The following is a 13,599-nucleotide window of genomic DNA, read 5'->3' on the forward strand; positions in this document are numbered from 1 at the left end:
TGTGTGTGTTTTGGTGGGAGCATTTAATCCATTTACTTTTAAGGTAATAATTGATATGTATGTTCCTATTCCCATTTTCTTAATTGTTTTGGGTTTGTTATTGTAGGTCTTTTCCTTCTCTTGTCTTTCTTGACTAGAGAAGTTCCTTTAGCATTTGTTGTAAAGCTGGTTTGGTGGTGCTGAACTCTCTCTACTTTTGCTTGTCTGTAAATGTTTTAATTTCTCCATCAAATCTGAATGAGATCCTTGCTGGGTAGGGTAATCTTGGTTGTAGGTTTTTCTCCTTCATCACTTTAAATATGTCCTGCCACTCCCTTCTGGTTTACAGAGTTTCTCCTGAAAGATCAGCTATTAACCTTGTGCGGATTCCCTTGTGTGTTATTTGGTGTTTTTCCCTTCCTGCTTTTAGTATGTTTTCTTTGTATTTAATTTTTGAAAGTTTGATTAATATGTGTCTTTGTGTGTTTCTCCTTGGATTTATCCTGTCTGGGGCTCTCTGTGCTTCCTGGACTTGATTAACTATTTCCTTTCCCATATTAGGGAAGTTTTCAACTATAATCTCTTCAAATATTTTCTCAGTCCCTTTCTTCTTCTCTTCTTCTTTTGGAACCCCTATAATTCGAATGTTGTTGCGTTTAATGTTCTCCCAGAAGTCTCTGTACCTGTCCTCAATTCTTTTCATTGTTTTTTATTTCATCTGCTCTGCAGTAGTTATTTCCAATATTTTATCTTCCAGGTCACTTATCTGTTCTTCTGTCTCAGTTATTCTTCTATTGATCCTTTCTAGAGTATTTTTAATTTCATTTATTGTGTTGTTCATCATTGCATGTTTCATCTTTAGTTCTTCTAGGTCCTTGTTAAATTTTTCTTGCATTTTCTCTATTTTATTTACAAGATTTTGGATCATCTTTACTATCATTATTCTGAATACTTTTTCAGGTACACTGCCTATTTGCTCTTCCTTTGTTAGGTCTGGTGGGTTTTTATCTTGCTCCTTCATCTGCTGTGTGTTTTTCTGTCTTCTCATTTTGCTTATCTTACTGTGTTTGGGTTCCCCTTTTTGCAGGCTGCAGGTTCTTAGTTTCCATTGTTTTTTGGTGTCTGTCCCCAGTGGCTAACGTTGGTTCAGTGTGTTGTTTAGACTTCCTGGTGGAGGGGAGTAGTGCCAGTGTTCTGGTGGTTGATGGTGGGCAGTTCCACGTCTGGTGGTGCGTTTTTGGGTGTCTCTGGACTTACTATGATTTTAGGCAGCCTCTCTGCTAATGGATGGGGTTGTGTTCCTGTCTTGCTAGTTGTTTGGCATAGGGTGTCCAGCACTGTAGCTTGCTGGTCATTGAATGAAGCTGGGTGTTGGTGTTGAGATAGAGATGTCTGGGAGATTTTTGCTGTTTGATATTACGTGGAGCTGGGAGGTCTCTTGTGGACCAGTGTCCTGAAGTTGGCTCTCCCAACTCAGAGGCACAGCACTGACTCCTGGCTGCAGCACCAAGAGCCTTTCATCCACATGGCTCAAAATAAAAGTGCGAACAAATAAAAAGAAAGAAACAGAGGATAAAAGAAAATAAAATAAAGTAAGGTGAAATAAAATAAAGTGATTAAAATAAAAAAAATATGATTAAGAAAAATGATTTTTTAAAAAGTTAAAAAAAAGAAAAAACAGATGGATAGAACCCTAGGACAAATGGTGAAAACAAAGCTATACAGACAAAATCTCACACAGCAGCATACACATACACACTCAGAAAAAGAGGAAAAGGGGCTAAAATAATAAATCTTGCTCCCAAAGTCCACCTCCTCTATTTGGGATGATTCGTTGTCTATTCAGGTATTCCACAGATGCAGGGTACATCAAGTTGTTTGTGGAGATTTTATCCGCTGCTCCTGAGGCTGCTGGGAGAGATTTCCCTTTCTCTTCTTTGTTCGCACAGCTCCTGGGGCTCAGCTTTGGATTTGGCCCCGCCTCTGCTTGTAGGTCACCTGAGGGTGTCTGTTCTTCGCTCAGACAGGACGGGGTTAAAGGAGCCACTGATTCAGGGGATCCGGCTCACTCCGGCCGGGCGGAGGGAGGGGTATGGAGTGCGGGACAAGCCTACGGTGGCAAAGGCCAGCGTGACTTTGCCCCAGCGTGAGGCGCGCCGTGTGTTCTCCCGGTGAAGTTGTCCCTGTATCCCGGGACCCTGGCAGAGGCGGGTTGCACAGGCTCCCCGGAAGGGAGGTGTGGAGAGTGACCCGTGCTTGCACACAGGCTTCTTGGTGGCAGTAGCAGAAGCCTTAACGTCTCATGCCCGTCTCTGGGGTCCACGCTGTTAGCCATGGCTGGCGCCCATCTCTGGAGCTCCTTTAAGCAGTGCTCTTAACCCCTCTCCTCGCGCACCAGGAAACAAAGAGGGAAGAAAAAGTCTCTTGACTCATTTGCAGGTCTAGACTTTTTCCTGGACTCCCTCCTGGCTAGCCGTGGTGCACTAACCCCTTCATGCTGTGTTCTCGCTGCCAGTCGTCTCCCTGCGCTCTGACCGAAGCCCGAGCCTCAGCTCCTAGCCCCGCCCATCCTGGTGGGTGAGCAGGCAAGCCTATAGTGCTGGTGAGTGCTGGTCAGCACCGATCCTCTGTGCGGAAGTCTCTCCACTTTGCCCTCTGCACCCCTGTTGCTGTGCTCTCCTCCACAGTGCCGAAGCTTCCCCCCTCCACCACCCGCAGTCTCTGCCCGCGAAGGGGCTTCTTGTGTGTGGAAACCTTTCCTCCTTCTCGGCTCCCTCCCACTGGTGCAGGTCCTGTCCCTATTCTTTTGTCTCTGTTTTTTTTTCTTTTGCCCTACCCAGGTATGTGGGGAGTTTCTTGCCTTTTGGGAGGTCTGAGATCTTCTGCCAGCATTCAGTATGTGTTCTGTAGGAGTTATTCCACGTGTAGATGTATTTCTGATGTATCTGTGGGGAGGAAGGTGATCTCCACATCTTACTCTTCTGCCATCTTCCCCTCGATCCAATTTGCTAGTATTTTATTGAGGATTTTTTCATATATGTTCATCAGTGATATTGGCCTGTAATTTTCTTTTTTGTGATATCTTTTTCTGGTTTTGGTATCAGGGTGATAGTGGCCTTGTAGAATGAGCTTGGGAGTGCTCCTCCCTCTGCAATTGTTTGGAAGAGTTTGAGAAAGATAGGTGTTAGCTCTTTAGGTTCGTTGCTTTAGGTTTGTTTTGGTAGGTCATTTTCTTCTCTTGTACTTCCCACCTAGAGAAGTTTCTTTAGCATTTGTTGTAAAGCTGGATTGGTTGTGTTGAATTCTGTTAGCTTGTGGTTGTCTGTGAAGCTTTTGATTTCTCCATCGAATGTGAATGAGATCCTTACTGGTAGAGTTATCTTGGTTATAGGTTTTTCCCTTTTATCACGTTAAATATATCCTGCCACTCACTTCTGGCTGCATAGTTCTTGCTGAAAAATCAGCTTGTATCCTTATGGGGATTCCCATGTGTGTTATTTGTTGCTTTACCCTTGCTGCTTTTAATGTTTTTTCTTTGTATTTAATTTTGTTAGTTTGATTAATATGTGTTGGCATGTTTCTCCTTGGTTTTATCCTGTATGGGAATCTCTGTGCTTCCTGGACCTGGGTGACTATTTCCTTTCCCATTTCAGGGAAGTTTTTGACTATAATCTCTTGAAATATTTTCTCAGACACTTTCTCTTCTGCTTCTTCTTCTGGGACCCGTATAATTCAGATGTTGGTGCGTTCAGTGCTGTCTCTAAGACGTTCCTTGTTTCTTTTTCTTTCTTTTTTCTTTATTCTTCTCCATGGCAGTTATTTCCACCATTCTGTCTTCCAGCTCACTTATCTCTTCTTCTGCCTTAGTTATTCTGCTGTTTATTCCTTCTAGTGTATTTTTCATTTCATTTATTGTGTTGTTGATCACTGATTGTTTGTTCTTACTCCTCTAGGTCCTTGTTAAACATTTCTTGTATCTTCTTGATCCATACCTCCATTTTATTTTCATGATCTTGGATCATCTTTACTGTCATTACTCTGAATTCTTTGTCAAGTAGATTGCCTCTTTCCTCTTCATTATTTGGTCTTGTGGGATTTTACCTTGCTTCTTTGTCTGCAGCATATTTCTCTGTCATTTTGTCTGACTTACTGTGTTCATGGTCTGCTTTCCGCAGGCTCCAGGGTCGTAGTTCATTTCGCTTCTGTTATCTGCCCCCTGGTGGGTGAGGTTGTGCAGGGGTTTGTGTAGGCTTCCTGGTGGGAGGGACTGGTGCCTGTGCTTTGGTGGGTGTAGCTGAGTCTTTTCCCTCTGATAGGCAGGGCCCCAACAGTTAGTGTGTTTTGGGGTGTCTGTGAGCTTAGTACGATTTTAGGAGCCTGTCTGCTGATGGGTTTGGCTGTGTTCCTCTGTTGCTGGTTGTTTGGCATGAGGTGTCAAGCAGTAAAGCCTGCAGGCAGTTGGGCGGAGTCAGGGCTTGGTGTCGAGATGGATACCTCCAGGAGAACACACACCAATTAATATTCCCTGGGCCTGGGGCTTCCCTGGTGGTGCAGTGGTTGAGAGTCTGCCTGCTGATGCAGGGGACACGGGTTCGTGCCCCGGTCCGCAAAGATACCACATGCCACGGAGCGGCTGCACCTGTGAGCCATGGCCGCTGAGCCTGCGCGTCCGGAGCCTGTGCTCCGCGATGGGAGAGGCCACAGCAGTGAGAGGCCCGTGTACTGCAAAAACAAAAAACAAAAAAAAACACGGTACTTTAATATTCCCTGGGCCTGGGAATCCTCTGGTGATGTAGCATCCTGGACTCAGTACTCCCACCCAGGAGGCCCAGCCCTGACCCTTGGCCAGAGAATGAAGAGCCTGCAAGCAGCGCATTGTGGCCAGAGAAAAAAGAAAAAAAGGGAAAAGAAAACCAACAGACAGACAAAACCCAATGCAAATAGCAGAAACAAAACCCAAAAAACTGCAACAACAACAACACAGGAAAAGAAAGAAAACAAACATACAAACCAAACCCAAGACAATTGATTAAAACAAAAGCAAACAAAGAGAAACAAAGAAACACACCAAAAACCCCAAGAAAACATAAAATGAGAACAAACAAAATAACTCAAAAATGAAAGCAGTCAATAAAGGCTAAACTAGGAAAAAAAAAGAAGAAAAGCAGAATAAGAACAGAAAGCAAACATCAAAAAAAGCAAAGAAACATAAAACACATAAAAATGATCAAAAATGGAAAAAAGGGCTAAATACAAGAAAAAAACACAACAACAAAAAAAATCAAAGTAAAAATAGAAAAATATATATTAAAAAAAAATTAAAACAACAACAAGAACTTCACCTTCCTGAGTCCCCTTTACTTTTTTTCTTTCTTTCATCCTACCCCATTGCAAGGGGGTTTTTCTTGTCCTTTTAGGTGTCTGAAGTCTTCCACTAATGTTTATCCGGTGCTTTATGAGAATTGTTCCATTTGTGGATGTATTCTTTATGCACTTGACAGGAGAGATGAATTCTGTCTCCTCCTATTCTGCCATCTTGACTCCTTCCCCCCACCCCATCCTAATTCTAATGAACCATAATCTCTGAGGGTGGGAACCAAACATGCATATTGAATGAATATTTTATAAGTGATTTTTTTGAAACTAGAGCATTGTAAACAACTGTCTACTTAAAGGCAAACTATCTATAATTTAGTAATATACATATAGTTGTTTGTCTAGGAACATATATCTATAACAGGCAGATGAGCAATCAGTAAGTTAATATCAGCATTTTTTTAAAAGTGCAGATTCTGGGGTCATTATACCCTTCATTTGTGTTGAGTACAACACAGTGTAATAAAAATACTGATCATGAGGAATTCCATGGTGGTCCAGTGGTTAGGAGTCTGCACTTCCACTGCAGGGAGTGCGGGTTTGATCCCTGGTTGGGTAAATAAGTTCCTGCATGCCATGTGGCGTGGCCAAATCATGAATTATCTGGAAAAATGTTTATTTATATTCCTCATATCTAAGGAAAAATGCTTATATTATTCAATTTAGATATATTGTCATCACAAAGTCAGTTATATTCAAAATTGACATAATTCCATTATTCAGAATGAATCTCCTGTTTCCCTATTACCTTTATATGTTTAAAAATAAATTATTCATACATATTTTTCTGTTATTTAAAAAGGTATTTAAAAATAATTTTGAAGTTTCTTATTGATTAATTTTACTGTTACAAATCTTTATTTTAGAAAATAAGTTTCTCTTCATTCCCTTTTTATGAAATTGGTTGGATTTTTTTGGCTGTCTGCTCCCATAAGGTCAAACAAATATTGTGCTAAGCATTATGAATGCAGACATGAATGTGATATTACCTGGATACAGGTTGCTTACCTGTCTAGTGGGAGAGAAAGACAGGGTAATAAGTTGTTAGGACACAGTGTAACAATATTCTTTGCTGGCTGTCTGCTGGAAAAAGATGTCTTTTCTTATAGCATTTTCATGTTTGAAATTTTATAGTGTAATGCTGCTGAAAATTGAAAGAGATATTGCATTTTTAAAAGATGGGCATATGTGGATTTTAATTAGAAGAGGCATTGAGCAGACATTTCCTTTTGAAGACTTGCTTAGGTTTGGTGAAACTAAGTAGGATAGAGTACAGTTGTTTCCTAGCTCTGAATGTTTTTAAAAACCGATGTCATGACCCATGTTTATAATGATGATCTTAAATGTGGCAGAAACTGAAGTGCCTTCTTAAACATAAAAATATTATATTGTGTTCAATATAATATCACAGACTTGAAGGGGACTTTAAAGAACAGTCTAACATAATCTGTTTGTCATGTGAGAACACTGAAGTAGAGTAGTTTGTGATTTGGCCAAGGCTGCTTAGCTTATGCATGGGAGAACTAGGAGGAAAAATTAGGCTGTGACTCTTCCGTCAGTGTTCTTTACACTGGAGAAAACTTCCAGTATGCTTTTGTTATATACCATTCTTTGAAGACTATTACTACATTCATAATATGTGGTATAAAATCAGTTAAAATAATATTAATAAGAGTATACAATTTGACGTTGCTTTTGATGTACATGTATTGCAAAAGTGCATAAAGATATGCCATACTTTAATATAATTCCAAAATGTCAGCTACAGAACATATGTATGTGCATTAAAAAAGGTCCTTGACTTTTTACAAAAAAGACGCCTTGAAAAGGGGAAACTCACTCTCATAGCTATTTAAAAGAGTCCAGTGAAACCCTCAGAATGGGAGAAAATATTTGCAAATGAAGCAACTGACAAAGGATTAATCTCCAAAATTTACAAGCAGCTCATGCAGCTCAATAACAAAAAAAAAGCAACCCAATCCAAAAATGGGCAGAAGACCTAAATAGATATTTCTCCAAAGAAGATATACAGATTGCCAACAAACACATGAAAGAATGCTCCACATCATTAATCATTAGAGAAATGCAAATCAAAACTACAAAGAGATATCATCTCACACCGGTCAGAATGGCCATCATCAAAAAATCTAGAAACAATAAATGCTGGAGAGGGTGTGGAGAAAAGGGAACAGTCTTGCACTGCTGGTGGGAATGTGTATTGGTACAGCCACTATGGAGAACAGTATGGAGGTTCCTTACAAAACTACAAATAGAACTACCATATGACCCAGCAATCCCACTACTGGGCATATACCCTGAGAAAACCAAAATTCAAAAAGAGTTGTGTACCAAAATGTTCATTGCAGCTCTATTTACAATAGCCAGGAGATGGAAGCAACCTAACTGTCCATCATCAGATGAATGGATAAAGAAGACGTGGCACATATACACAATGGAATATTACTCAGCCATAAAAAGAAACGAAATTGTTATTTGTAGTGAGGTGGATGAACCTAGAGTCTGTCATACAGAGTGAAGTAAGTCAGAAAGAGAAAAACAAATACCGTATGCTAACACATATATATGGAATCTAAGAAAAAAAAAGTCATGAAGAACCTAGGGGTAAGACAGGAATAAAGACACAGACCTACTAGAGAATGGACTTGAGGATATGGGGAGGGGGAAGGGTAAGCTGTGACAAAGTGAGAGAGTGGCATGGACATATATACACTACCAAACATAAAATAGATAGCTAGTGGGAAGCAGCTGCATAGCACAGGGAGATCAGCTCGGTGCTTTGTGACCACCTAGAGGGGTGGGATAGAGAGGGTGGGAGGGAGGGAGACGCAAGAGGGAGGAGATATGGGAACATAATGTATATGTATAACTGATTCACTTTGATATAAAGCAGAAACTAACACACCATTGTAAAGCAATTATACTCCAATAAAGATGTTAAATAAAAAAAAAAAGAGTCCAGTGAAATACTCTTTTGATGTATAAGAAACATCCATGGACATATTTTCAGAACAGATACTTCATTTCTGACTGATTAGTGGTTCTTAATACCTAAAGCTAAAACTCCTCTGCTGGATACCCTTCTTTGAGAGTAAATGTCTGACTACTTATGTAACATGGCAGTTATTTTAGCTGCCATGAAGCCCCCTTACTTGGGACCATGCTCTTGCCCATTATGACCACAGTCGCCATTGATTAATCAGTTAATTAAAGGGTGAATGGATTGGGAACATTCTTGCCATCCAGACCAGAATTGATATGATATAATGGAAAGCTACCAAGACTTCTAGACATCATGATTAACTAGTCATGTGAACTTAAACTCTGTGTGTCTCAGTTTTCTCCCCTATAGTGTCAGAAGGTTGGATAATATATCCCAGCTTTTGTTATTTTGTGATATATAATACATTTGAGGGGTTTTTTTTCATCCTAGCTACTGTGCTAGGGACTAGAATTACAGTTCACCTGAGCGTAGTCTTGATATAGAGTCCTATATGAAGGAGCAGAAACACTTCCAAGGTGACTTCCTTCTGCCTGACCCAGGTGGTAGTAAATCTGGCATATAATTTATATATAAAGTTTCAATAAAAGTAGGCTCATGGCCTGGAAACATATTTTTGGGCTTTGCAGATTTTGTTTGTCTAGGCTAGTTTCTTTTTCATTGATATGGCTAGCTGGACATTTAAATATTCATATATTACTGACTACTTAAAATGGTATAGTGAAATACTATTTAAAAGAACTCTTGAGGTTCACATTTTTTGTCATGTCCCACAATTTACAAGGTTTTATCTATCTCTTGACTTTCTCTGCATCTACCTCATAAGTCATACTCCATTGAGGTTCTTAAGACTCTGTTAGTTGTTGATGTTTTACTTCTGTCTCTACCTAGTTGGAACAGAAGCTGAAGCATAGATTTTACATGCTTCTGTTTACATGAAATTATATAATAGGGGTGGTGGTGGTGATGTTCTATCTCTATGTGTTAGAAAACCCAGGAAATGGGGATGCTAGTAGCCCATAAAACTCTGTGCTAGATTTAAGGAGTTAGGTATTAAATTATTTCTGTTGTGATTTCTGGTTCTAAATGGAGCTAATAATAAGATGTTGTAAGTATATTTGAGTATTGCTTGGATTTCTTTTTTCAGGATGAAGGAGTTGTTAAAGAAATCCCTATTACTCATCACGTTAAGGAAGGATATGAGAAAGCAGATCCTGCACAATTTGAGTTACTCAAAGTTCTTGGTCAGGGATCCTTTGGAAAGGTAATGGATGCCTTTTTCCCCATTTGTTTTTCTTCTAAACATTTAACAAAAAAAGTATACACATAGGTAGAAATCTGATAAATGTGCTGTTTCTAAATTGTCAAAGGATACACACAAAGGCGGCTCTAATTTTACTGCTTTTTATTTCTGTTGTATTTTTAGTTCAATTTCTTTATTCTTCTCTGTAATAATAAAGGTTTTCTAATCCCCTGGGATCACTGATATCTCTAGGACAAAATATAGCATGCTATTTATTAGCTGCCTAAATCAAGAAAGTTTGAATTTTGTAAAAGAGATCTTGTTTCTCTGTTCACATGCTGGCATGACCTTAGCTTTCTTTCTTGGTGATTTCATCTGTATTCCTTAGCTCTATCACAGAAGCCAGAATGTATGTATCAATTCATGTACTGAATACATAAATTAATCTATCATCTTTTAAAGCAAATATGTGTGTAAAGTACAGCTATGGTAAGTACTGGGTGATATATGGATTATGTGAAACTCCTGCCTTCAAAGGGCTTAAATTTCAAGGGAAAAAGCAAAATTGAGGAAGATAAACTCTGACACTCATTATTAAAATTGGTTATTAAGGGCTTAATGGTATATGATTCTTGGAAAAGATGTATGTAGGTCTGGTTCCTGACTTTTGTATACCTAACATCTAAGACATGAAAAGTATTGCATACACATATTAAGTAACAGCCTTTAGGAAACAGCAACAGTGGCAATTTAAGGGGAGGAAGTTAATGAGAAACTACTAATTTCAGGGTGGCTGAGATTTAGTTTCAAAGGGGAAAGTAAGGAAGTTGAGCATTGCTTATTTATTATGCTCTGAAACATTATAAAAGAAAGACATTTATTGAACACTTGGTTTGTGTATAACACTTTAAAAAACAACATTGGTTAATATAAAGTAGACATAATTGTCTTAAAGTAATCTGATACCTGTGTGGTATAGAATACAACATGTAAAATATAGAGAAACATTTTCAGGACACAAAAAGTACAAGCTAAGGTGGATTATGGTTTGGCAGTGAATTGGTACAGGAGGTATATGATGACAAGGAGATAGGACTTGAATAGTTGTGCTAGGGAGAGTAAAACTAGAAGGAGCTTTCAATAGATTGTATGTGTGGGGGGTGTATTTATAGAACTGACCTGTAGAGTAGGCATGTGCATTTTGAACACCTTTATTTTTTAAAGTTACTAGAAGTACAGTATATAAACAAATATTTTACATTATATTTTATGATGTTAATTTTAGAACAGAGATGAAGTTCTTTTACATCCCCAATATATAAATGCTTACATAGCGACTCAAATAAAATATCACCAGGCAATCATTTCAAGCCATTAAAAGTATTTGTTTTGTCATTTGATATATGTAAATTTATTCATATGTGTATTTATTTATATCCAGCTTTGTTCCAGAAAGGATTTAAGGCTTTCATAGATGAATACTAAATAAAATAAAATTTAAAATAAGTGGGGAAGATGATGGAAGCAGAAAAATTGGAGCAGGAAAGATGAGATGAAGCCAGGAATAAACTCTGTTGTTCACAGATGCATGGTATAAGGGCCTAGAAATGGGGCAAAAGTGAAGACAAATATTTTGGCAGCCATTATAAAGAGGCTGAAACATTTAATTGTATGATTATTGACAGTATCTTTAAGAAACAGATCAAACAGACCAGAGAAATTTTTCTTATGGGGCTTCATGAAGAAAATACAGTATAACATAATGAAATGTCTTCAGTAACATCTTCACATTAATTATAGCAACACGCTGACAAGTTGTCAATGCAGTCCTTAAAAAAATCAGGGAACACTCAGCTTTGTACAGGAACTTTGGTTTAACAAGGATATCATAGAAGCCTTTAAAAAATTCCTAATACTAAAATACAGAATAGTGATCCTTGTGCAGTTCATCAACCAAAGAAATATTAAGGAGGTGGCTTATTTTTTTCTTCCTAGGATGTGAACATACTTGCTTGTCAGTATTATGTCATTTGCGTAGGCATTGTGTGGGTGGGACTTGTTATATGCTGAACCTATTCAGGAATTTGGCCAAGGCTGTGAATCAGATAAGTGTAGGAGCAATTCCAAGAAACTTTGGGCTGCAGTCTTATTTATAAGTTTTTCTGTGAAAGTCCCATTGTTAAAATGCAATAAATGGAATTTTAACCTATATAACGCTTTGTGACATTGAACATCTGTATAGTCTATTTAATTGGGAAAATCCTACGAAAATCAGTTGTAAAATTGTACTTTAAAGAAGCATGCATTATCATAAAAGATGCATATAAAATTCTGTACTAAGCACATCAAGTAATGTGTGAATTTAAATGAAGTATACCAAACAACTTACATTACTTATTTTAAAACACAATAAAATAAAACACTTGAAAACATGTTTGACATTGTCAGACTAGCCTTTCGTATATTTCACATGTCAAATCATTTACACAAAGCATACATACATTTTAACATTCATGCTTCATATTATTTTTGCTTTTGTGATAGTAAAGCCTTTAAATATAGGACTTAAAAATGGATTTTTGAAAATATCAAACCCTTGCCCTCCTTAGTAATTGATTAGCTATCAAGAGATAGTTTTAAAAATATATGTTTACAACTTAAAATTTCTTGCAAATGGTCCTTTCTCTTCAATCAGTGTTAAAGCTGTGCAGTTCTGCAGTTCACTTCAGCAAACGCTTCTTAACGGAAAATATAAAAGTCCATATGACAGAGAGAAAAGTATATTGGAGTAATTTACTCATTCATTTCTCTTCTGAACAATTTCTGAGAATTGGATTAGAGTGACTGAAAAGAAACCTCTCTGATCAGGAAAGAGATGTTTTTAGAAACAGTAGTTTGAAGTCATGCAGCTTCTTCTGTAGTTGATGATGGGAAGAGAGCAGAGTGAGATGATGTTTTCTTGTGCTAGGAAAGTTCACTCATTAGACCCGAAAAGAACAAATCAGGTAATGAACAAATAAACAGTTATATCTCTAGACTGTGAATGATGGCTTCTATTAGATGCCATATTGAGATACTAGTGAGTGTTTTAAGAGATAGGGGAAAAGTGGCTGCTTTGTGCTTTGGGTTTTTCTTTCTTCTTTAATTGTCTCTTTTTACCCTCTGTATTCCATTCTTTTCAACTCCACTAAAGGCTGTGTTCTAGAACAGTGGTTCTCAAAGTGGGGTCTACTACCCCTGGATATCCACAGGACACTTTCAGGGGGTTCTCAAGGTCAAGACTGTTTTATAATACTAAGATATTATTCGTAAAACTTTTGGCACTTTGGCACAGTCAAGGAAGTGATTTTAAACTACATCAGTAATCATATTCTTCACTGTCACCCACTTACAGTTAAAAAAATGTGTTTTACTTAAGAATGTCCTCGATGAGGTTTTAACAGTGATTAAATTTATCAAGTATCAACCCTTGAGTACACATCTTCTTAATATTGTGTGATGAAATTGAGAAGTACACAAAGTACTTTAGCTGCATACCAAAAGTATGATTGTCTCAAGACAGAGCACTTTTGTAATTTTTTGAGTTGTGAGCTAAATTAGACACTTTTTTCATGGAAAAGCATTTTTACTTGAAAGAATGATCGACAAACTATGGTTACTTAGACTTGGGTATTTGGTAGATGTTTTCTCAAAAATGAATGGAGCGAACCTGTTATTTCATGGAAAACAACTGATAATATTTTTGTCAATGATAAAATTCGAGCTTTGAAGCAAAAAATTAGAATTTTGGAAAATTTTTATTTGCCACTGTAGGCTCAACTGTTCTCAATACTCAAAAGACTTTCCTGATGAGATTGCTACTGTCAACATTTGGAAGATCTGAATAACTCAGTGACCCAATGTTTTTGAGTTGACCAAACACATGATGTTATCAAATCAGACATCAGTACAAAATCCATTCAAAGTGTCAGGTAGATCATGG

At 37.8% G+C, this 13,599-nt stretch overlaps 1 protein-coding gene across 6 annotated transcripts in view; it reads left to right on the forward strand.

The window, feature by feature from the left end:
• RPS6KA6 (ribosomal protein S6 kinase A6) overlaps positions 1-13,599 on the forward strand; it is a 166,706-nt gene that overhangs the window by 58,663 nt on the left and 94,444 nt on the right. For all 6 annotated transcript variants that reach the window (XM_067722337.1, XM_067722339.1, XM_067722340.1 and 3 more), the window contains one exon: positions 9,522-9,638. In XM_067722337.1, the coding sequence (XP_067578438.1) occupies positions 9,522-9,638 (117 nt within the window). The remainder of the gene's footprint in view (positions 1-9,521; positions 9,639-13,599) is intronic.

This window comes from Pseudorca crassidens, chromosome X (assembly GCF_039906515.1).
Source record: "Pseudorca crassidens isolate mPseCra1 chromosome X, mPseCra1.hap1, whole genome shotgun sequence".
NCBI lineage: Eukaryota > Metazoa > Chordata > Mammalia > Artiodactyla > Delphinidae > Pseudorca > Pseudorca crassidens.